The sequence below is a fragment of the Lissotriton vulgaris genome, chromosome 6 (genome assembly GCF_964263255.1).
Source record: "Lissotriton vulgaris chromosome 6, aLisVul1.2, whole genome shotgun sequence".
In the NCBI taxonomy this organism is placed as follows: domain Eukaryota; kingdom Metazoa; phylum Chordata; class Amphibia; order Caudata; family Salamandridae; genus Lissotriton; species Lissotriton vulgaris.
In genome coordinates, this window is record NC_141694.1 from 880,111,288 (window position 1) to 880,137,211 (window position 25,924).

Genomic DNA, 25,924 nt, shown 5'->3' on the forward strand with positions numbered 1-25,924 from the left:
CAAAGGTCTTAACTGAGGCACAGCACCAATGGCCTGTATACATCATCCACAGGCAAGAAAAACGCACAAGCAGGCCGTAGAATCCACAGGTCGCAAAATGTACATATACTCCTCAGTACTGCGAAGAACCCGTCAGCGGCACACAAGTCCAGTCGGCACGAAAAGGACACGTGAAGCCGAGGAGCCGAGGAGCCGTGGATGGAAAAAGGCACAGGATAATACACAGTGCACTTCACTACAGAGGAGCAGAGGGACCACAGCAAGGAGGCAGGGCCATGCATGGCCCCCACCGGGCAGCCGGCAGAGTGGCAGTCCCCGGGGGCAAGAAGCAACGCGCCCTGCCAAGAAACAAAAAAGAAAACGGGCACAAACCCGTCCTACCTGGACTCCTGTAAGACAGCACACCGGGAGGAGGCAGCCACGCAGCCCGACCCGGAAACACAGCCCCAGCCACAGGAGGACCGCCAAAACACCGCAGCGGATTCCCGAGCCACCTCTCCGCCCCCATACCACGAGGGAGACGAGGAGAGGAGGCACAGCCAGGAGAACGCTGCAGAGGACACAGTCGCCGCAGAGAACCAGCACGAAGACTCCCCGGCACCGCCACAGGGAGGAACTGAAAGGGTGAGTCTCACTAGTGAGACAGAAAAAAACAGGTGGAGGTGGGGGCGGGCAGAGTTTTTATGCTGGGGGTGGGTCTGGGTGGGAGGCGGGGCCTCAATTGTACTGAAGGAAGGCGAGGGAGGGACGGGAGGTAATGGCTGAGGCAGTGTGTTCTGTCAATTATAACCCTCTGCCGGTGAGAGCGTGCAGCACTTCTATTAGCCTTGGGGTATTTTCAATTAGCTACGGCTGATTAGCTACAGCTGGGCCAAGCAAGGAGCTATGGTCTATTAACCCATTCTGAGACTCGCAGAGTGAAGGGAATGCAAAGGCTGTAGAACAGGTGTGAATTATAACAAGTTGAACCGTGATAGCATTGCAAAAGTGAAAGTGGAAGTGCGTGTTGAGCGATATGCCATCGAGCTTTTTAGCATGTTGTTCAAGATGTCATTTGCGTCTGCTGTTAATATCCTCATTCAAGATGGCGGCCTTTTTTCTTAACCTGTTTGAACGGAGTGCTTCCCCAAATGTCTTCCGACTAAAGAACGGTAATACTTCCTTCTCTAAGTAAGGTAACTCTGCCTGTTCCAAGATGGTCCCCTTTGGCAAGACTGGCGGCTGTGACCTGAGAGTTAAATCTGTCACTGCGCGAGTGCACCGGCTTCTGAATAGTGCTTTCAAAATGTATTGCTGAGAGTGTCCCACCTGTGCAGCTATGTTCGGGTCATGGACGTATTCTCTGTGTATGAAGGACTTTTATTGTGGTGTTACAACTTTATGGAACCCGGAACCTTTGTTTCCGGGGGATTGTTGTGTGAGTCGCATTGCTTCCTGTCCAAGCAGCCACATGCATTAGGACTGGAGAGGGCAACAGTGATGAGTGCTCATAAGGGATAAAAGTCTACTTTTGTCAGTAAGCGGTGACTGTTTGGAACACCCTGCTGATGCCATGGCAAACAGGCATTGGCAGCGCGGCCGTGAAAGTGAGGCGCCCGCATGGCGGTGAAAGTGATCGCAATGCACTTAATGCTTAATGACCCGTGATGAAGGAACCACAGATGGCGGCTGCGCGCGTGCACGCGCGGCGTGCACGCAAGCTTGAGGCCAGAAAAAAGCCTATAGGGTAGCACTTTTATAAGCCTGTTTGCAAAATGTCTTGCTGAGAGCCCATGCACTGGCTCAGGAGAGACCTAAAAAGGAGGGCTTAGGTCCATCTTGGAACAATGCAGTCTCAGCCATTCTGAATGTTCAGATTGAGGGTAATGAAAATTCAGCTTTTTGTTGGTGGACCTTGGACACGGTCTTCACAAAGGGTTTCCCTTAATCGTCAGGTCCCTCACTTGTGAACCACAACCTTCTTCTACAATTAGGAGGCATCTTTACATTTACAAGAAACGTATGGCCTGTAGTCAGGGGAGGACAAAAAGGATGTACACTAGCCGTCATGATATGAAAGGTATGTTTTAACCTTGAAGGCCCTCCTGCCAGATTTCCCAAAGAAGCTGTTTTTGTGGTGAATATGTAGAGCCTGAGCTGATATGTATTTTTGTATAGGAAACTTTTACTGACACTTTGTATTTAACAATGAGCTTTAAGCCACAACATCCCCTTTCATAGTTTATCTTGGAAAAGAGGAAAATCCAAGGATAACCTTAGGAAACTCCATCGTTCTGCGTGCAGTGAGCTGCACCCCAATTTCCTCAGTGGACTTTATGCACAGATGTTTTCCACAGATCAACATATTTGCCTGAAGCACAATTTTACTTTCCTGCATAATGGATGCCAAATTGATGCAAGTCAAGGCTTCTTGATTGCTAAATTTCTGGTCAATTTGATGCTGCAGATATTTCCCCTGTTTCTCACTCAAAAGGTAAGTTAGGGCACAATGTATGAATTGTTTTTGCGGTTGAAAAACCTGCAATTCACAAAATTATTGGTTTTGTGTCCACATAAGAACAAGTTGCAGTGTACTAATCGGGGCCGGACTGAGAACGCAATCGAGGCCTGGCAATGAAGTGGGACCGGCCCCCGATGCGGGGAGGGGGGGTGCTGGTGGGAAACACTGCTACTTTTGTTACAGGGCCCCGATATTGCATTAACAAAAACGGCCTTCGGTGGGGTCCAAAACCGGACCCCACCTTTCCGGCCCCCTGGGAAAATGGGAAAATGCCCAGTGCCGGCTATTGCCAGTCCGGCCCTGGACTAATAATGTGTCCTGGGTCAGAAAAGTATTTCCGACTTGTAATGAGCTTTTTGGAAAGTCCTTCCAAATGACATAAGGGAGCTGCCACGAAAGAAGCATCCCCATCTTTATTGCGAGTCACAATGCTATGTAGCACAATTATGACTGCAAACGATTGGCAGGCTTCCAACTCCTGATGGGGTTAGTAACCCACGGACAATGTGAAAGATTTCACCGTGAGCATGCGTGATGGCGGGCAGCCCTGGGGGAAGTAGACAGTGGTCCCTGAGACCACTGTGTGCTCTCCTAGATGTCATTTCGCAGGGGCCGACTTAAAAAAAAAACTGTGATGCTGTCTCTGATGAATCGAGGGGCTACTTTTAAAAAGTTGTTTCCAGGGCTATTGTCTTACTCGCAAAATCCAGTCAGATGCTCTGATATTTTGGCCCTGGCCACTAACACAAATACCCTTTCCATTGAATCCTTTTGCCTCGTCCTAGAAGTAAGGGAGAAAGTCCATCTCTGAGTTTCTGAGTAGCATTAGGCAAATACCTATGGACCAGGGAATACACGAGTTTCTAAAGTAAGTAACCTTATTTTACTCCGTGACGTATCATTTGAAAATCTATTCCAAACTATAAAGATATGCCAGCTTGTAAATCTGTGTCAGAAGTCATTGATAAATGCTGCCAGAATGATAAGTCGTTAATTTAAAGAGACAATATGAGATTGTAATTTAGTGAAACAGGCATACATTTGTTTTCCGACCTATCATTATATAAAAGCAACTGGGAAAATAGTTAAAAAATGTTTTAAATTCTTAAATTGTTAAAATTGTTCTGTCCAACTGAATTGTGATCTAGTCAAGAGACCAATATATCCATGTCCAATTTTTCATTTGTTCCTATAAGCCTATGTTTGTTTCTTGGCATTGAACCAATGTCTGCTTGTGTCTTATTTTATTTGCTTCTTTCCTGTCACTTTCTGCTGGTAGCGTTTGCATCTCGCCTTCCCTGTTTTTCCTCTTTCTGTTCCTATGCTTCAGGTAAGGGTTAACGGTTGAAGAAGTGACCAAACGGTGGGGTTCAGCTGCTCGTTAACCAATTCATTCTGCATGTTCTCATCATGACTAATTTGTGCGTGTTATATGTGCATCTTTTTTTGTGTTATGCTGTCCTTGCCAGATTGATCTTGACCCTCGGGAAATAGAACAAATTATTGAGGTATGTTTGAAAAAGCTGATACTTTTTAATATAATCCCCTCACAAGTTGATGTTATTTCTGGATAACCCCACAAGAAGGAACCTATGGATAACTTTTCAGATTCTAAGTTTTAGATCAGAGTTAATACTGTGTAATATGGTCATGTGATCATAAATAAGGGATACTCTTAATAATTTATAGATCGGCAGACTTGGTTCAGTGTATTGTCCATGATTGCACTTCCTCAAAATTAACTTTCCTTACCCAAAGAGGTTTGCATTCAATCGTTTCCAAAAATAGTTGCTAGGCACGTGATATTTCACCTTGGTATTTTCCTAAACCACCTTTTATTTGCAAGATTTCTTTGGTTAAGATTTGTTTCCATTATTATAAGTATATTTCCTTTTATTTTATATAGTGCTGATGCCACTGACATTGGAAGGTTCCTGCCTGTCTCATGTTCAGAAATGTATTCACATGCTTATCTGTTGCACATCTCATTATTGCATGGTTGTCGCTCCTACTTCAGGTGTCACACTGTCGAGGAAGAAGCAAAAACTATTTTGTCGAACTCTGTTCCATTTGCAAGTTTTTGCATGTGCTAAACTCTCTGTATGTCTTGTGTATCCAGCGTACGTGGTTCGTCTTGTTTGAGCAGGCACCCTCTATAAAACCAGGTTATCTACATCTTCTATAGAGAGGTGTGTCTTCTATACATAGTCCCCCCCGTGATGCATGCCCTACTGATGACGTTCACAGAGTGGAAGAGTTGCACATTGAGGATCATGCTGACAAAATTGAATGCCTTACCCAAGGGTCCAACCAGACACTTTCTCTTTGTCTATATTTGTGTGAAACAAAATGCAAGACCAACAAGTCAAAGAACTGTGCCCTTGGAGTACAAAAGTAACTCATAAAGGAAGGTGGCATTTGGGACGATGGTTGCATGACATCTTCAAAACCAAGGCTATATGGGCAAAATAGTGAAGTAGAGAAAAGAGGGTATGTCTCTGAAGAGACTGCTGGAGAGCATGTGAGGGGAATGGCTTATTAACCACTGATGTGTTGATAACCACAGACACTGTTGCGACTTATTACTCTATCCAGTATACTTGAGGGCGCTGACAAAAAGTTTTCCAAATTGACCAGAGTTATTGTAGATATCGCCAAAGCCTTCAAGAGGAACAAGGTGTGTTTGCCTGGAAAAGGTTGTAAAATCTGTAACCACCAATGATATCTTTGTATGAAGAAATACGCTTAATTCAGTTATATTATCTTAGAATTTTCTCTCCGTAAATGTTCATTAGAATTTCTTCTCATCTTCATTCAGGCTCTTAAAATCTAAAGGCCTGATATAGAGTTTAATGAATAGGTACTGCATAACAAATGTGACGGTGCACAGACAAAATATCTACTCAAAAATATCGAATGGACAAAATATCGAGTTAAAAATATCGATAATAATAAAATATCGATATAAAAAATATCGTTGGTCAAAATATCGATTAAAATAATGATAAAAAAATATCGAGTACAAAAATATCGACAAAATATATATAAATAGTCAAAGTAAAAAATTTCAATAATATGTAGAAAAAATGTTAAAAAAATAAAAAACATTTATTAATAGTAATATAAATTGTAGTTAATGTTTAGGAGCGGGATGTTGGGTTAATAGGGGATAAGGGTGGGGAGTAATTTAATAATAATTAATTAATTAATATATGTTTGTAAATATTTTTAATTAATTGGTAATTAATTAATATTAATTAGTTAATTAATTAATATAATGTTGTACATATTTTTAATTAGTAATTAATTGGTAATTAAATAATATTATTTAGTTAATTACATTAATTAGAGTAATGTATTTATATATATAATTTTTAGTTATTGTTAATTAATTAATTGGGAAAAAATAATATTAATTATTAAATTAAATTAATTACAGCTAATGTGCTAATATATGTACTTTATTGGTATTGTTAATTAATAATTAATTGGTAATTAAATAATATTAATTAATTTTGGGTAAAGGAGTATTTTTAGGGTTCAGCGTCAGTTTTCAGTTTTTGGGTAAGGGGGTATTTTTAGGGTTCAGCGTCAGTTTTCGGTTTTAGGGTAAAGGGGTATTTTTAGGGTTCAGGGTCAGTTTTCAGTTTTTGGGTAAAGGTTTTTTTTTAGGGTTCAGGGTCAGTTTTCAGTTTTTGGGTAAAGGTTTTTTTTAGGGTTCAGGGTCAGTTTTCAGTTTTTGGGTAAAGGGGTATTTTTAGGGTTCAGGGTCAGTTTTCAGTTTTTGGGTAAAGGGGTATTTTTAGGGTTCAGGGTCAGTTTTCAGTTTTTGGGTAAAGGGGTATTTTTAGGGTTCAGGGTCAGTTTTTAGTTTTTGGGTAAAGGGGTATTTTTAGGGTTCAGGGTCAGTTTTCAGTTTTTGGGTAAAGGGGTATTTTTAGGGTTCAGGGTCAGTTTTGGGTTTTTGGGTAAAGGGGTATTTTTAGTGTTCAGGGTCAGTTTTGGGTTTTTGGGTAAAGGGGTATTTTTAGGGTTCAGGGTCAGTTTTCTCTACTGTTGCACCCACTGGAGTGGAAATCGTAATTTTAACCCCTACGCTATCCAACGCTTTCCCTACGCTTGCACTCTTTGGAGTGGGAATAGTATTTTTTACACTTCTGGTATCGTACGGTAATATAATAGTATCTATAAGGTAATGTAAGTATTGTTAAGTATATTTTAGTAATTCAATTTTAATATTAATTAAATGTAACACTGTTTTTAATAAAGTCGATATTTTTTACATCTATATTATTGTAAACGATATTTTGAACTCGATATTTTTGTACTTACCTGTTTGTAGATACAAACTCGATATTTTGACTGTCGATATTTTGTCCACGATATTTTGGCAAGTCGATATTTTGTCCCTCGATATTATTTCAGTGATCCAAATGTGACAAATAACTGTTTGCTTTATTACCAGTGTTATAGGATATAATGAACTTGTAAAAAGGTGGACATGATATCTATCAACTGTGAATGGCAACCAGTTGGAAACAAGACCAACAGACAGGAAGACGTCATAAACTCACAAACTTAATACATATTTTAAGTTAATTATCAAACTCATTTCCAAAACAAAGTGCAAGTTTTAAACTTAATCTTCTATTTAGCCCCAGGTTTTGGGTCTACTTTTTATTAGCCTCAACATTGGCTCAATGTATTGGGCTTGCTTTTGTCAATTGTGGCATGTCATGTACTGAGATTTTAAGTTTGCCTGTGCCCATCACTATCACAGGGTGCTGTTAGGCCTATTTTAAGTACACTTTGTCAGTCTAAGTGCAACACCATTGTATCCCTTGAAATGTGAGTGTGGGGTAGTCAAACACTAGGAGAGGCCTGGTTACATAAAGTAAGCAGTATGTAAAAATAGCAGTAGCGGTCGGCAGTAGGTGTTTCTATAGGGCGGTGACGTGGGCAGGAGGAGGGGCAGGGTGGGGGGAAATAATGTATGGATTACGGAGTTTTACAGGTAAGTAAACATTTAAATACATAAAACGAATTTCGTTGCGCACACTGCATCACCAAATGTGATGCAGTGCGCGCAACGAAATTCGTTTTATGTATTTAAATGTTTGCTTACCTGTAAAACTCCGTAATCCATACATTATTTCCCCCCACCCTGCCCCTCCTCCTGCCCACGTCACCGCCCTATAGAAACACCTACTGCCGACCGCTACTGAAAAATAGGACAAAGGCTGTTTGTGTAACAGAAAATTAAGTAAACAGGGTTTCCCTCAGTCCTATACCAATACATATTTGTGTATAATTAACCGAATATGATTGTTTTTCTACAAAACAGAGCAATTACCAATGAGCTGCAGTATTGCACCTGTGTAAATGTGTGTTATCTGGTCTGTGAGCCTTTAAAAGATGCCTTCCCTGCTTCCTTTAATTATGCTTGGATTGAAACTCCCTGCACCTCAGTACATACCCTATTGAATTCCTGATGAGGGTGTAATGAGAGGAATAAACCTCTGTTAGTTTACAAGGTCCTTGTAAAGATTGTGGATCAGGAGTATTTCACTCAAAATATTTAAGCTGCTGAAAGCAGGCAAAACGCCTGGATGATATACTCGGAAAAACATCTGGGAACTGGTGCGAAAATAAGTTTTATTCCTGTAATAGCTTCATTTTTGCCAGATCGGTGGCTTCATATGCTTTGTACATGGAAAAAGAGGTCTCTCTGGGAGATCGAAAATAGCCATGTAAGATACATTTCGAGTACAGGTCTGATTGCACTCCTAAATACAGTACAGTTGTGTATCCTGATTCACAAAATTAAGGCCTGAGATTCATTTATGCAAACTGAATTAAGTTGAGGGGAAAATCTGCTAGTAGAGAGGATTTCCAGTAGAACTATGTTTAGTGAATTTGAGATTAAGAACACCCTTCAAAATATGTATTTGAATAAACTGAAACAACTGGATTTAAGATCTCCTTGAATTTACAGCCTGAGGTATAGCAGTGTATATTTCCTCATTACATCTGCTATCACAATAGAGCATTTTACGAATTAAATTACACATAGTTCCCAAATGTTTTAGACACCCAGTAAATCTTAAAACTCAGAAGCTATTAAAAATTCTTAGCCACAACTTTCAAAAATTGGTCTCTACATTGGGATGGTCTCTTCTTGATACCATCCCTGTGTACCTTGACTTTCCAGAAATGCTATATGTATTTTGTAGTGTCCTAGGTGACATTATATATTCAGGTCAGAGTGTGTTAATGAAGAAGTTTCAAATATTGTTCTTAACAGAGAGAAGACAGGTTTATGTTAAAAGACCTGAAATTGTGGATTGATCAGTATGAGCGAGATCTGACCCGGGCGCAGATGATTGATGGTACCTTACAGGAGAAATATCAGGTAAGTGACTGAAGGATACTTCCTTCCTTATTATTATTCGTGAATAAGGCTGTGTGTAACAGGCTTGAACTGGAAGGTTGATTGCAGTTCTTTTTCACCTGGGGTCAGAAGATTTGAAATCCTGCATCACTGCTGTGAAGTAACCAAAAAGAGATGTGTAGCACTTTATAAAACTGTAAAACAAATGAATTTGAATGGGGAGGGTGGGTCAATGAACAGAAGGGATATGATCAGTGCTTGAGAGAATGATTGAACGGAAGTTAACTAAGGAGACTTACAGAGTATTAGAACATTTGAATGTTGGGAGCTCCATTGCAGACAATGGAGTGCTCCATTCTTCTACGGGCTGGTAAAGGCCCGCAGAGCAACATTCCAATGTTCTACAAAGGCTTCTCGAAGCTCGAGGGGAATTCTATCCCCTCGAGCTTCGAGAACCCTTTGTTTAATTTGTTAGAACATTCTGCCCTCTAGTGGAAGAATGTTCTAATAGCCTTATAGCCCTTCGTAGCAGGGCTATACCGGCTATTAAAGTCCCGCTGTCTCGTTAAAGTCCCTCGCCTGCGGCTCGGGCCTTTAACGATTCAGCGGGCCTTTAATAGCTGGTATAGCCCGCTACGGTGGGCTATAAGGCTATATTAAAGTCCCTCTCCCTTGTTAAAGGCCCTCGCCTTCGGCAGGGGCCTTTAACGCTGGAGAGGGCCTTTATTAGCCGGTACAGCCCTTTACGGTGGGCTGTAAGGCTATAATATCAGCTATTCTGATAGTATTTTGTTCACTGCCAAATGCATCGTAAAGGGGTATTAACTAGCACAGGGGCAGATATTGGTAAATTGTCACCCCTCTAGCACTGTATTTACAAATGGTGTACTTATTCCCAGGCATGCAGTTTGTGATTTCTATTTTCCTGCTAGAGTGAGCAGTGGCACACAGTTTCAGGCACTGCTCCAGTGATATGGCCCTTAGTTTCTATGGAGCACACAATCGTCTTCCGATCGCACAAGCAGTTTTCTCCTCCAAAGAACTAGCGCTTTCACAGCCCATCCTGAAGTATTGTAATGTTTCATGAATTAAGAATATGGTCACTTTTTTTGACAAATATGTTGGCCAAAATATTTGACAATTTTGTTGTAAAATGCACCACCCAGACCCATTGTAAAAAAAAAACTCTGTCAGGGTGGAGAAGCCTTTTACCGCCTCTATGATGGGTGGCATTTTTCTCTTGTTTGCTCCAGCTGCCACTGGGTGAACTCGGCTTTTCACGTAGTTTGAAATCTACACCGGACAGTGATAAATCAGAATATTGCAGTTTAAATACCCTCCCACAAATATATGCAGCAAAGGGGTTTTTAAAGGAATATCGCCGATCACAGTGTCGACACTGCCTGGGTTCTGCACTCCATTGTGTGCATAGGCTCATGCGCACACATACACGTGAAGGACATGAAACATACAAAATATCACACAGTATTACTCTAATATTGATTTAAATGTGCAAACATTCCTGCCATTAGCTTGTACATAATAAAGTGGGCGTGGAACAGAACCGTGCATGTTTACCATCTTTTTCCTACAGCAAAGTACATACATGAAATAGACAAACAACTTCTTTAAATAGTAGACCTGTAATTTGTCACATGTGCCTGCATCAGTTTCTAATGCAGCACCGCATGATGATTTCAGAGCATCATTTGGCCACCTTCAGCTTCCGCTTTGCCTCTTCACCCTTTCCAGAGGGTTAGTAAGGGTTGATGTTGGCAGTTCATTCGGTCGTATACGAGTAAAGCCAACATTTTACAGCTTAATTCTACCGCTGAATGACTGTGCCGAGTGATTTGACAGAGCTGGCTTGTTCCACTATTCAGTTCTCTTGTTCTGCATGCTTGTTTTGTTCAGATTGTTTTTTTTGTCTTGGCTGTAGTGAAGTATGATGAGTCCTGTAAGCCAATGAACAACATATGAGTCACTCTTTCTCTCGCAAAGTAACATGTAAGAACAAAATTATGAAAAATTAATTCGTTTCTGACACCGAATTTCATGAACAAACAAGAAGCCACAACATAATAATAATTTTTAGTTTTAAAAGTATACGTTTTGATCACCAAATATGTAAAGCGTCAAAGAGTACAAGACTTGTAGCTCTGTATTGTTCTTTCCATCTACATGTGGGTGGGAGACTGCTGATTCCTTGGTAACGTTTATCACAGTATACAGTGGGGGTGGTCCGCCCCAGGCGGCACGAGTAATGGGTTTAGGGGCCGGTGGTTCCCCCCCCCCCCGCTCTTACATGCAGCTGCGTGGGGTGGCAAGCACAGCAAACACTGAAAAAACAGCACCCCCTTCCCCTCCCTCACCGCACACGCTCTTACAGCCCCCGCAGGCCTAGCTACGCCACTGACAGCATATGAGCATTTTGGGTCTTGTTTTTCTATATACTCTCCATAATGCAATCTATTTTTGGTATAGCAAAAGCAAGCAAGAATGTTGCTTTTGTTACTAGTAGTGCCCTGGTGAATTATAAATTATATGTTATCAATACTTTCTCGTTTTGAAGGCATTTGTTGCAAAGAATTGAAAGCAACCATGTGGAAACCTTCATGGAAAAAATCTCTCACTGGACCGAGCTGTCATTACCATTCAATGGTATCTTTCCTTGAAATGTGACCTGTTTAGAGACAGTCTAAGGTCAAAGTTGCACGAATAATTAAAAGCATGGTAAACATTACAAGATAAAAGAGCGAAAAAGAAAAAAAAAGAAGAAAGGCTTTACAATACCAATGAAAAGAGTAACCACAAACAAGGATAAATAAACATCATTACATCATTAACAATGTGTAGCATAGCAGTAGGACTACCCATGCAAATTCACAGCAACCAGAAGGCCCCAGTGGGCTTAAACAACTGCAAATGGACATGCATTTGCAGATCTATGCCTTCCGCAAAAGGGAAGGACACTCATCCTACAAATACCATTCTTAAAGTGCAAAATGTGCTTATACTTATTGACCACAGGGCCATTAACGCTATAAAATGGGAAACCTGCCAACCCTGGACTGTGTCCTGTTGCTCTTTAGAATGAGTATAACACTTTTAACTTTACTTTCGTGGAGAAACGTTTTTGAGCATTAATGAGGCAATTGCTATGAACTTAGGGGGCGATTCACAAAACTAACTTAAGACAAAATAGTAAAAACTTACTACTTTTGGTATTCACAGAAGGCATTTAGTAGTAGTAAAGTTAGGATTTTGTCTTAAGTTTGACTTAAGAAAAACTTAAGACAGACTTAAGACAGACTTAAGACAAACTTAAGACAGACTTAAGACAGACTTAAGACAAAATCTGTCTTAAGCCTGTCTTATGTTTGTCTAAAGTTTTTCTTAAGTCTGTTTTAAGTTTGTCTTTAAGTCAAACTTAAGACAAAATCCTAACTTTACTACTACTAAATGCCTTCTGTGAATACCAAAAGTAGTAAGTTTAGGATTTTGTCTTAAGTTAGTTCTTTGAATCGGGCCCGTAGTGAATCTAGCACTCAAGTGGCACGAGTGTTACGAGTGGCATTCAATAACCGCAGTGTTACATGCCCTGATACAAGATTTCCTAAAAATTGGAAAAAGATAATATCGTCTAATTGGAGATAAAAAAGGAACATACACATAAAATATGTAAGAGTGATTCCTCACCAAAATCCCAGTGCCTACATGAAGTGTCCTGCGTGGCAGTCAAGCAACTATACTTATGTGCCTTGAGCGGTATTCTGACGATTGTCAAGAGCAACAGCTGTAGCTTCACCTTAAAATTGATAGGGAGTGATGAGTACGCTGGCAGTGTCATTGGCTGATATCAGGCAGTTTTAAATCAGAAAGCTTCTTGGAGTTTATGATGCTTAAATCCGCGTGAGCTGATAAAAACCTCATTTTCTTCATCAGTAGCTTTTAAAGAATTTTCGGGGGCAGTGCAGTCTTCTTAAAGTCGCTGGCACCAAGTCAATCCACAGCTTCCTGGACAAGCGTGTGGAGATCTGATTTCGGATCCTGTGTAATGTCTCACAAAATACTTTTCAATGATCCCTGCTCAGTCATTGTAAACTAAGAGCACATAGACAGGAAGCTGACAAGCTGGCATGCCGAATTAAACTCCAAGCGAATATGTGTTTGTAGCATAGGCATTGGGCCTGGTCAAGTCAGCTTGAAATATGACTTAAGCACACAAATGCTCTATATGCAAGTGTCAATATCAGAAAAACAGTGGTTCTTATTAGAAAAGTCGACATTCTCAAACAAACCAATTATACGACCCCTTGCAATAGATAAATTATCCTGTTGGTTGTTTGTTACAGTTCGGAAACTTGTTCTTATTTGTATTGATTGTATACTTGTATTGTTCTTCGTGGTTTGTTTTTTGGGGCCGTTTCATATGAGACACTATGCATATTCTGCATTTGCATTTATGAAAAATACAGTTTATTATTCTTTTGAAACAAACAGTCAATGACTACGTTGTGTCTCTTGTCCTATTTACATTCTTTAACAGTCTTATTGTGTGATTGTCCTTATCCTTGCATCAAGTATACATTCACAATTCTAATAAGAACCACTGTTTTTCTGATAATGTTTAAATGCCCTATGTCTTTTTGAGTAGAGTTGTCTTTGTGTTTTGTTAGAAAACCATACGCAAATGTTGGCATCAATTTGCTTTCCATAGCTTTGCAGATAGATGTCATGTCCGACCCGGAATGATTTTGGGGATGGCACTGAAAGTCAAAAGTGGGAGCCTTTGCAGATGCCACCAGAGCCTCGATATGCGCAGTTGGAAGGCCACGTTTGTTAATACAAACTCCTAAGTACTTAATGTTAGATGCTCTTTCAATCTTCTGAGCATCTATAAACCAAGCACCTTGTTTGATCATATTATTCCCATTAGGATCTTATGTATTGAAGTATTAATACTGAGTATGTTTGTCTTGCGAATTTTGGCCAGGCATGTCAGAGCTCTTGAAGACCAATTGCAGTTTGATCCATAAGTATTGTATCATCAGCATATTGTAACATATGCACCCTCTTTCTTTGGAGTTTTGGTGGATAGCAGTTTATTGTGCCAGAGGTCGCTCAGGCACCCAAGATGCAAACTGAAAAGTAAGAGGGCCAAAATACAACCTTTCTTAAGGGCCCAGTTGGTATGAACATTGACTGAGTAGGCCCATGTGCTAGACATTCGTACTTGGGCCCAACTATTAGCATAACAACTCCTAATCACCACCACTAGGCATGATGGGACACCCCATATGACCAAGTTGGCCCAAAGCAGGTTTCTGTCCATTTGTCAAAAGCTGTTGCAAAGTTGATAAATGCACAATAAAGCTGACCAGCTCGTCTTTTCGTTGTTTTATTGATTAAGATTGACATTCATAAAATATTGGGCTTGGTGCCCTGCCCCATTTAGAATCTAGTCTGTGTGATGCAGTCTAAGGATTCCTAAATTATGGGTATTTTCATAGTAGTGGTTAAGTTAGCCAATGAATGAGCTGCCCTCATTACTGGTCATTAGATCACAACATGTACTTCAAAGGCCTGCTGTGTCCTAAAAAGGAAAACACGTTTTCATCAAACCGTGTTGAGATTATATAGACCTTTACCAGAGTTTTTATGAAAAAATGCAATACAGGGTAGAGAAGCATATTATACAATTCACATCTGTGTAGTGTTGGCAGCAAACTATGTGAAGTAATAGACTTAGATTTTTACCAAAGCTTGATATTTAGTTGCATCTGTTTCTGGAGAAAGCTCTTGTCTTTGTGTTGTACATTGTAGCAATTGACTCATAGCACTACATATGCTTCTAAAGTAAGTTGCAGTGAATTTATTTTTATATTAGTTACTATCTCCACTTAATAAAATAGGTTTAATGTAATATATTTATATTTATTAACAACCAATGGTTACCCTGTACCTTTACTCTTGGTTGGAAATCTAGGTTACGTTACTGACCTCAATTCAAAAATCCCTGCTGAGTGTTTTTAGTGACCCTAACACAACCTATAGGTGCCGTGCTTCATCATCGGATCTCATCTTGGTTTCTATAAACCAGAATGTGTGCTCCACCATATTTCCGGGAGCGCTTGAGATATTTTCTCTGATGGGGGTCGATATTTCCAAATTGTTGTTATTTTACAAGAACTGTGGCTGAACATCCCAATCTTTATTCCAACTGTATTAATTATGTGATACTGATAATAGACTCAAACTTCACAACATCTCCTTTCAGCTGTGCCTTAACTGCTTTCCTCAGCCTCCCGGAGCATCAAGGAGGCTCATGATGCCAGCGTTGAACCTCAAACTGTGAAACAGAATCATGTTTATCAATGAAATCACCAATCTCACTTTTATAATTGCTAGGTTGTCCCTTCGGGGTACAGCCTTTACAACGCGGGTATTACCACGCGCTGCCATTACAACACTGCTATTACAACGCAAGTCGTTACAACGACTTGCGCTGGAGGGCGCTGTTGGATAGGGAATAGTTTAATTTTCTATTCCAACACCTTCCCTACTGTAACGTGGGCTGGAGTTGGAATAGAAAATTAAACTATTCCACTATCCAGCGCTTACAGCGCAAGTCGTTGTAACGACTTGCGTTGTAAAAACAGCGTTGTAATGGCACGCGTGGTAAAAGCCAGCGTTTTAATGCCATACAACCGTCCCTACAGCAACAATGTTTTGTGAAGCATTTGATTGGCATAGGATGAGATAAAATGGTTCAGTTTAATAGGCACTTACTTTCATTCAAAGTGAGATTTGGTGCTTACAAGTCAGGTCTCATATTGTTTGAAACCAGGTTTCGGACCATATTACTAGTTTTTCCTAAAACTAACAGAGTACTTTGTGCTTTGAGAGATGGTGCATAAAAGGAAGAAGTAATGCTGAGAATAGACAGCTTTGACATGGCAACATGTGCCTCTCCTTCTTGTTGGCTTCCATGATCACTCCTCTGTGATACAAAATAGGTATTCATTTTACGTAAATAACACAATTTTGACTTATTTTTCATCAACTGTGCAATTTTTTTTACAAATATCTCATTTACCCAAGATCCTTTTACTTACTGTATTTCTTAACAGAGCCAATTTGTGAAATTTATACTGAATAGCGGCAGACAATTTTCCAGTCAGTAAATCCAAGGAGTTTCTGTTTAAATAAGAGGATGTCATTCAAAAATGAATGCGTGTAACGTAATAAAAATGACTTTACTTGTGAATGATTGAACTGTCCTTTCTTGTGAAGCTGTTCAAGCAGAATCGAGCACAGTACGATATGAAGAGGAAGCAGATTGATGTTGTCATCCAGCCTTTGCGGAAGGATGGTAAATTGTCACTTGATCAAGCACTAGTGAAGCAAGCTTGGGAAAGAGTATCATCCAGGGTAGGTGGATACGTGTATTATCTTTATTTCAAACTATTGCTCCCAGTGTGTGTTTTCCCCTGAAATAAATTGTCTAGAACTTAAAGCTTAGGATGTGATGCTGAGTAGTTGCTTTGTGGATTACGGTTATAATACTCAGAGTTCCATGCATAAATGCAATTTAGGTAGCAATAATCTTTAACTATAGTCCTGGGAAGGAAGTCCTGACTGCAGCTCTTGCAAAGATATATTTTTTAAGGAACTAATGTTAGGTAGGGATGACTTAGCAAAGAATGTAAAATGCAGTTCCGCCTGTGCCATTGAAAGGAATTGAAATTGTGATCCTCTTTACAGATTATCAGACATAGGTGTGACGGATCCAGCATTTCAAATCGTGTCTTACCTAATTGCAATTCATGTCTTACCTAGGTTTTCTTGTACCATTTAGAGTCTTTTTTCATCCTCTAGCTCATAAAAACCCTAAGATTTACTGCAATCATAAGTGCTTTGATAGAAACTAATAAGCATCCTGCATCCGCTTGCATTGTTAAATATCATGATGTATACACTAGGTTTACAAAGAGAGGATACATTAGGATTTGTGTTTTGTTTCTGGTATCCTCTGGTATCTTGTCCGCATGAAAATATAATACAGTTCCTAGTGTTCCATGTTTAAATCTATCCAAGACTGACTCCACCTTCTATTCTTCTGAAGTAGAATGATAGGAAAAGAAAAAAATTGGGTGAGATGAGTTTTTTGCTCAAAAAAAAAAATGGAGATAAAACACAGAAGTAAAGAATCCATAAGTGATGAAATATCAATCACTTAAATCTTCAACCAGAGAATAGGTTTTATTTAGCGTAGGGAGATAATTTAGTGTCAGACACCTTGCAACAAAGTAGGGACTTATTGTTCTTCTTTTGTTGATAAAAATATAAAGCTACAGTACAGAGGTGTGTCTGTGATTTGACTGCTCTAGAAATGCTGTGCCTTTCTTGATTTTGTGTGAACACAAAGTGGTCCCTGGGTTTGTAATATCAATCATAAATTAAGCAACCAAATGGTTTCTTTCATTTTTCTCATTCAATGAAGCTTGCATAAAAACATCGGTAAGGGGAGCTGTGAGTGTGTGATGAAAAACATGCTTGGTGCTCTTATACATGGTCAAGTCGGTCGACATCCCCCAAACTCCACAACTCCTCCCTTTCAGAAAGCGGATTAAAACCTGGCTCTTCCCCTCAATCCCTCATCGTTACTCATTCCTAGCCCCCGTTTTACTTTCACCTTAGGAGTAATCTCTCAGCACCAGGATACCTGCCAGGTGACAGATGCGCTATACAAATGTGTTAAATAAATAAATAAAATAAGTGTGCCATCAAAGACAAGGATAACACAGCTCATTTTACAATATGTAACCAATGTAGATAGTGTCTAGTGATATTGATCAACGTTTCCATTGATTAAAGGGGTGTAGGGATCATCATCAGGACTCTAATTATAAATGAGCTGAAAGATTTAGGTTGTAGTGTTCCCTAGGGAAGCGTCCGCACAATTCATCAATTGCAATTGTAATATATAAACAGTATAGAGCATGACACAATTGGTACAGTACAACAATCATATGGAGATCGGGTGCTAAATCCACCCCAAGCACCTACAACCTCAAGGTGCTGTAGGTACACAATCAGGGATTGTATCAGCAAAGCGCGTGTCGGAGCGCTTTGCTGATTCAATCCCTGACTGTCCGGATCACAATGTACCACGGTTGTGGCATCCGAGGGGTTTCAATTGCTTGCTTGATACTTAGCGACCCTGTATTCCATTTTTTCCAGTGTCAGCACCAGGGGTCTTTTACTCAGATCTCTCGGGCCGGAGATACTTAATTGTTCGTCGTATATATAGGAGTACGCCACGAATTTTCACTCAACTGAAGCAATTACAACTAATCTTTGACATTTGAGTACCCGCCGCACACATAGGACTACGTCGCAAATGTCATTCCTATCGAGAGTTTCTACAATTAACCCTTGACTCCATGTTGGGACTCCTTAAGGAATTTCTGGATCTGGCCCGTCGCGCATGGACGGATTTGCGATCCTTTTCTCTTCAAGCTGACAGTGGGACACTCACCACCAATATTTATGCCTTGAGAAAGTCTTAGTGCAAGACGAAACACGTGTTGGCAAACTGCATGCTGGGAGATTTTATACGATCTTTTGAATATCAATAAAGAATTGATGAAATCACAAGAAGATTGACATTGAACTTACTTTTACCTGCCTGGGTCTTCGTTTTTGAAAACTGATGTCTGTTGTACTTTGCTTCATCGTCCAATAGAGGGTATATTGATCCCGGAATAAGCAATTACCGAGCTAGGACTTGAAAACAATCTTATAAGGTGTTCTTTGGGTAGCCTCAATCTTTTTTCAGTTCAAAATAAAGTTTATTAAAATAAAAGAAGTGTCAATACAAAGTCAAAGTAAAATACAGTATCAGTGTCGAGGTCAAATGCAAAAGGAAATAAAGAAAATGCATGAAAACCTTACAATAATGGAGAGAGGAAAAAGATACATAATATATGAGGCTATCTGAAGGAAAGCAAAACAAAAGGCATTTGTGAAAATTAATGGGCTATAGAAGAAAGAAATGGAACGAAAGGTGAGTCATGGAGGTTTAGAAACCTCTTGCTGAGAGGGAGATAAATGGGTAGAACGTTTCGCACAAACATCAAGATAAAGGGTAATGGGAAGCCATAAGGCATGTCTCTTCGGGGCTAGGGTAAGAGGGTATACAAATGCAGTATCTAGTCTGTGGTTGTAGCAAACATTGAACCACCAAGCTTTGAAGGTAATATTGTTCGAATTCTTCCAGTTAACAGTAATCTGTTGAAAGGCAACAGCTAGTAACAGGTCAATAATTTGTACATTGGAGTTAATATGTGCCCAGGAAGGAGAGAGGCTCCCTAGAAAAATGTCAACAATAGAGAAGGGGGAGGAAGTATGGAATATGGAATTAATTTGATCCCAGACTTGAGTCCAGAAGATGTAAGTAGAAGGGCAGGAGAAAAGCATGTGGAAGAGTGTGGCATTAGGTGCGGAGCAGGACCAACAGAGGTCTAGGACTGAAGGAAATCTCTTGTGAAGTAGAGACGGAGTGTAAAGAAGTCGGTTGTATATAAAGAAAAGTGTTTGTGTGAGGGAGGCAGCTCTGGAAGATTTGCGAAGTTTAGTCCAGAGTTTATCCCATAAGGAGGAAGACCAGGACATGTTTAAGTCTGTTTCCCAAAGCTGTTCCACCGTTGACTTCGGTCGGGGAGATAAGGGTGTGTGGAATGAGTGATAAATGGAAGAGGCCTTGGGTCCAGTGGTTAGTAATGCGTGAAGAAATGAGGTTGGGTTAGGGGAGTCAGAAAGGGGAGGGGATCGAGGAAGAGAGTTGTAGGCTGACAAGACCGCATCTTTCAACAAAGGGAATTTGGAGGCGAAAGACGAAGGGAGTGAAAAAGTCTGACTTAGGACAGAAAAAGATAAGAAGTCCGGTCCCTGAAAGAGTTGGGAAACCCAAAGTAATCCTCGTTGCCTCCAAGTTTTCCAATAAAAAGGTTTTTGCTTAATGAGAATGCTATTGTTATACCAGATGGTGGAATTAAGAAATTCAGTGACAGAGGTAGGGGGGTCTGGAGAGGAACAAAGGAGTAACTTAGCGGTGTGTTTGTGAATAGGGGAAGAGAGGAATTGGGGTTTGCGGGAGAAGGAGAGGTATTCAGCAAAGGAAAAAGGAGAAAGGGAAAGGCGCTCAATTTTAACCCAAAGGGGGGATGGCTCATCGGGATCCTTCAGCCAAAGGGAAGCTTGTCGGAGGAGGAAAGCCTTATGATAGACGGGGAAGTTTGGAAAATTAACCCCACCCTCTGATTTAGGAAGACGAAGTCGGAGCAAGGACATGCGCGGTTTCTTTTGGGACCATAGGAAGGAGGAAAGAATGGTATTGATTTTCTGAAAGAATTTGGTCGGGATAGAAACAGGAATATTTGAGATAACGTAAAGGATTATTGGGGTCAACATCATCTTAACGGTATCCAGCCGGCCCCACCAGGAGAGGTAAAGGGGATGCCACCTGGAGGTGAGGTCGGAAAGTTTCTGGGAGCATTTGTTGAGGCAAAGTGAAACGGTATCTGAGACAGAAGGGGTGATGTGCAGCCCAAGATATTTTATGTGAGTAGGACTCCATGTAAAGTTGGATGCGGCGAAATCTGGCTTAAAGGTAAATTTGGTGAGGGGTAGGATCTCGCACTTGTCATTGTTTCATTTATAGCCAGATAATTGAGAGTAGGCCTGAACTTCAGCGAGGAATGCGGGGATAGAGACAGAAGGGTTGGAAACAAAGAGGAGAATGTCGTCTGAGTAAGCAGCTAGTTTGATATGGGTATGAGAAAGTTGAAAGCCATATAAGTGGGGATTCTGACGTAACCTGGAGAGAAAGGGTTCGAGGGCTAGATTAAAGAGGAAGGGAGAAAGAGGAGAGCCCTGACGGACTCCTCTGCTTAGATTGAAAAAGGATGAGATTAAGCCATTGGCACAGACCGCGGCTCTGGGATTAGAATAGAGGAAAGAAATGAGGGCGATGAAATTGGGACCAAACCCAAACCACTTTAGCGCAAAGAAAAGGAAAGACCATTCGACTCTATCGAATGCTTTCTCTGCATCCAAAGCGATTGCAGCCAGGGAGTCGTTGAAACGTGAGGATTTGGAGAGGACGTTGAAAAGGAGTCTAGTGTTATCTGTGATATAACGGCCTCTAACGAATCCGGATTGTTCGGGGCCTAGGAGTTCTGGGAGGAAAGGATCTAACCTGATTGCTAAGGACTTGGCATATAACTTATAATCAATGTTGACGAGTGATATTGGTCTATAATTTTTGCAGTGTTGTGGATCTTTACCCTCTTTGGGTATAATACAAATGTGGGCGTCGGAAAATGTGCCAGAGGAAGCACCGCTAGATACAAAGGAATCAATGAGGGCATGCAGTTTTGGTAAAAGTAAGGAGGCAAAATGTAAATAGAATTCGACCGTGAATCCATCCGGGCCTGGAGCTTTATCTTTTTGGAGAGAGTTGAGGGCATTATGTAATTCGCGTGTGGTTATGGGTAGTTCGAGGGTAGATAAATCGACTGGAAACTTAGAAGGAGGTTGAATGCTTGCAAAAAAGGTGTCAAGGGAGTGAGTAGAAGGGTGGGTGTCAGAAGAGTAGAGTGTGGAATAAAATTGGGAGAACTCCTCTAAAATATCAGAATCTTTATGACGTAAAACAGAAGTAGTATCAAAAACAGATTCAATGTTCAATTTGTTTTGTTTAACTTTCAAGTAATTTGCAAGAATTTTCCCCGCCTTGTTCTTCCCTCCATAAAATTTTGAGCTAGATTTTAGCAGGTATAATGAGGCGTCTTCAGTAGCTTGCTTGTTATATTTCATTTTGGCACAAACAAGGGCATTTAAGCTATCTCGGGAATGGGAGGTATAAAAAGAGTGTTCTAGGTGCTTGATTTGAAGTAGGAGATCACTTGTGAGTTTGCGTGCAGCTTTGCGTTTCGTGGCAACGTGTCTGATAATGAAGTCCCTGGCAGCAGCTTTATAGGCATCCCAAATGGTGTGTTTGGGTAGAGAAGGGGTGTCGTTGAGGGTAAAAAATTCAGTGGAGAAGTTCGTGAAGGATTCAGTGAATTTAGGATCAAGGAGAAGGGCATTGTTGAATCGCCACCTCTTGGGTCCAATAGGTTTGGGTAGGATATCGATGTTAATGAGTACTGGGGCATGGTCAGAGAACATTATGGGGCCAATATCAGCTTGAGTGAGGGATTGCGATAGATGATGGGAAAGGAAGATGTAGTCAATGCGAGATTGTGAGTGATGTACAGGGGAATAAAAAGTGAATTCTTCAGAGGTTGGGTTGCAAATTCGCCATGCATCGACAAGTTTGTGTTGAGAGATGGCATGCGTGAAAAGTTTGTGCGATTTATTAGGAACAAAAAATGAGGTGGATTTCCTATCTAGAAAGGGATCAAGGGGCAAGTTACAATCACCAGCTAAAATAAAATTGTCATCTATACATTCAGTAATACGGGTTGCAAAGGAATTCCAAAAGGCAGGATTGCCGCCAGTGGGGGCATAAACATTAAGCAGGGAAAGAGAGGTGCCTTTCGAGGAGAGCCTAACAAATACCCATCTACCATCAGGATCAAATTCATATGACAGAACTGAATGTGAAAAAGATTTGCAAATTAACAAGGAAACACCATTTCTTTTACCATCACCAGGAGCGGAGAACACAGCCCGCACCCAACCTCTTTTAAGTTTGGCAGCTTCAGTATCAGATAAGTGAGTCTCTTGCAAAAAAGCAAAGTCAACATTCAGTTTAGCTAAATGGGAGAGAATTTTTTGCCTCTTAATTGGTGAATGCAAACCTTTAACGTTCCATGATACAATACGTAATGACATTAAGTAATATTAAAAGGGTGAAGTATGAAAAAAGTAGGAAAATAAAAAAAAGCCTCAAACAAGTGCGTAGTGCAAATAAACGGAAAGGGAAGACGGAGAGAAAAAGGGGAGCGAGTAAGTAGGAAAAAGAAGAATAAAGAACGTGGCAAGAGAATTACAGCAAAAACTGAGAAGTAAAGACAGGAAAGAAATAGCAGGAAAGGGCAAAACGGTGAAGATGAAGTGACAGGAGGAAACCAGAGGGAGAATGAAACGAGAATCAAGGAGAGTCTGAGAGAATAAAGGATGAAAGGAAAGGAAAGAGTAAAAGACAGATAATGCAAACATATGAGAGAAGGAAGAAGACATGAAAAGATGTAAAGTTGTGCGAAGAAGAATGACACTAAAATAAATAACAAGGTGAAATAGGGTACGAGATCAGGAACAAATACAACGTACGAAAACATTTCAAAAAGAAGAAGGAGGGAAGGATAAGTACTTACAAGGGTGATGGAACAAGGGTACAAAATCTGGAAGGAGGACAAAAGGGATGGAAATGGAGATGAGACGAGGGGGGTAAGGCCAACCAACGGAGGCAGGAAAACGGGGTAACGAGACGTCCAACCGGAGAGACATAACGGGGCGCTAAATAGGGATCTCCAAAAGAAGGAGAACAACGTGATTAGATATGAGAAGACATCAAGAATATACTATGACAGTAAAACAAACAAGTAAGGATGCGTAAAACAGCAACAAAGGTCGACTAGTCAAAAAAAGACTGGTCAAAAACAGGAACGGGGATTAACAATCAAAGAGGATACAGAAACATGAGTAAAAGACTAGCAGGACACTAGGAGAACCAATTACAACAATGGGAAAAGTCATGGAGGAAATGAGGATGAAGAACTGGAACTGGAGAACTCCATGTTAGCAGGACCGCAGGAATTAAGGAAACTTCGGAGTCGCATTGGATCTTCATAGGTTGTGGTCTTATTGTTGTGGGTAACTTTGAATAAGCAAGGATGAAAGAGACCATATCTGGCTCCAATAGAACGAAGATCCGCTCTCATGTCAAGGAAGGCTTTGCGTCGGTTGGCAGTGGATTTGGCGTAGTCTTGGGCGAAGAATAGGGTGGAACCAGACCAAGTAAGGCGTGGAGAAGCTTAGCAGCCAGGAGAACCTTCAATAGATCTGTGTATTCAAGAAAGTACATTATGACACCCCTGGGCTTTGTGGATGGAGAGGCAGAAGATGAGAGACGGCCCAGCCTATGAGCACGCTGGATGTTGAGCGTAGTATCTTCAGGTAGGTGCAGGAGCTTGGGCAAAAAGGACTTGAAGAAAGTTATAGGATCATTCCCCTCACAACCTTCTTTCAGGCCGTAAAGACGAAGATTGTTACATCTGTTTCTATTTTCAAGGTCCTCCACCTGCTTCTGGAGAGAGGACAACTGCAAATCCATGTGGACAATCTTGGTGGCAGATTCCTGAAGAGATGACACAGACTTTTCCACGGTGGAGACCCTGACGTCCATTTGAGACCAATTGTCAGTTAGCGTTTGCAGCTTGGCATTAATCTCCTCCATGTAGGGGCGCAAGGCCCTGATCTCCTCAAGAAGCAATTCCATTGAGATGACTGAGGAGGATTTTGTAGGAGAGGGGGGATCCTTTTTTAACCTCTTTGAGGTGGTTTTAGAAACAGTTTGTGAAGGAGTTTCCATATTAGACATCGTGTCACTGGAGATGGAGGGTGCAGAAGCTTCTAAGTGAGCTAGCGCTGTAAAAAGTTTGGAGTTTTTAATGTAGTTGCGCTTAGGGGTCTTGCTGGGGCAGACCGTCATCCAAGCATGCGCAAAAGGGATTGTAGAAGACGCACTAGTTAAGTCTGAAGGAGTAAAACCAGATAATAGGAACAAACAGTGCCCAAAAATGGAGGAAGTCGTAGGAGGAAGCCAAAAAAGAGTCAATGGAGCAATGTAGAAGAAGAAAAATATCAAAATAGCCAAAGGAGAAAAGCAACTCCTATTTTAAATCTCAAGGGAATATCAGGCAGAGAAAACGAAAAAACAAAATGGTGGTCCGCTCTGAGGAGGCCAGTAAGACAAAGTATTCGCCATTTGTCATAACGAAAATGCAGAAAAGAGTCACCTGTGTAGGTCAGAAGATGTCCTCATGGTAGTAGGATGATGAAGACAGAGCAGGAAGCCACATGCCGCTGGAGTGGAGACGTGGAGAAAGTTCACGCATGTAACGAGCGCTGCTACGGAGCACAGAATGGCGGTCGCGGCCGCTTCAGAGCCGCGATCGGAACGAAATCAGGAGTTTGCGGACGTAGAGGCTCCAGGCAGTGGCAAAAGTGACAGCATGCGAGGCTAGGCGTTGTTCCGCATTGTGCACTGCTTCTCCGTTGCGGTATTGGTGGCGCAAACCGCTAGTCAGCTCCGGTACGGACGGAGCTCTACCGCCGCACATCCACCCGGATCGGGCGCTTAGCCACGCCCCCCGGGTATCCTCAATCTTGTATTCTCATTATGAATGAGCTGAGATCAGACTGAAAGAGAGAAACATGCAGTACATACATAGTACAGAGATATTGTACATATATAGTGCGAGGTACAGACACAGACTATATGATTGCTCACAGAATAAGCATTCAGGGCAGATTTTTGAAAAAATGAGCAGGGCACACTTGGAAATAATGATAGGTAGTAGGACCAGCAGCTGAACTGTACACAGATATGGACTGGAGAAATGAGGAGTTGTTAGTTACCTCATCTAGGGAGTCCCCTCCTGCATTGAAACCTATTGATAAGGGCGATTTTTGAGCTACACAAAGACCAAAGCTTCAAGCACATCAAATTTATCAGCAACATAAAAATCAATTCCAGGTGTGCCTCACTCGAATATAGCACCTTACATCGCATGCGTTTACAACTCAGTCGTTACAACGACCGCATTGTTACATCGCAGTACATTACAACGCAAGTCATTACATGGTCTTGTGGTAGGGGCGAGCTGGACTTAGGAGTGGTATAATTTACTATTCCAACCCCAGTATGCGCAACAGTAGGGAAGGTGTTGGAATAGTAAATTATACTATTCTTTAGGTTTGGGCTCTCCCTACAGCAAGTCGATGTAACGACTTGC

At 41.0% G+C, this 25,924-nt stretch overlaps 1 protein-coding gene across 1 annotated transcript in view; it reads left to right on the forward strand.

Annotated features, from left to right (window-relative positions):
* SYNE1 (spectrin repeat containing nuclear envelope protein 1) overlaps positions 1–25,924 on the forward strand; it is a 2,319,318-nt gene that overhangs the window by 519,119 nt on the left and 1,774,275 nt on the right. Inside the window, exons 11-13 of the mRNA XM_086926873.1 lie at positions 3,970–4,008; positions 8,805–8,912; positions 16,188–16,325. Coding sequence (XP_086782999.1) covers positions 3,970–4,008; positions 8,805–8,912; positions 16,188–16,325 — 285 coding nt within the window. The remainder of the gene's footprint in view (positions 1–3,969; positions 4,009–8,804; positions 8,913–16,187; positions 16,326–25,924) is intronic.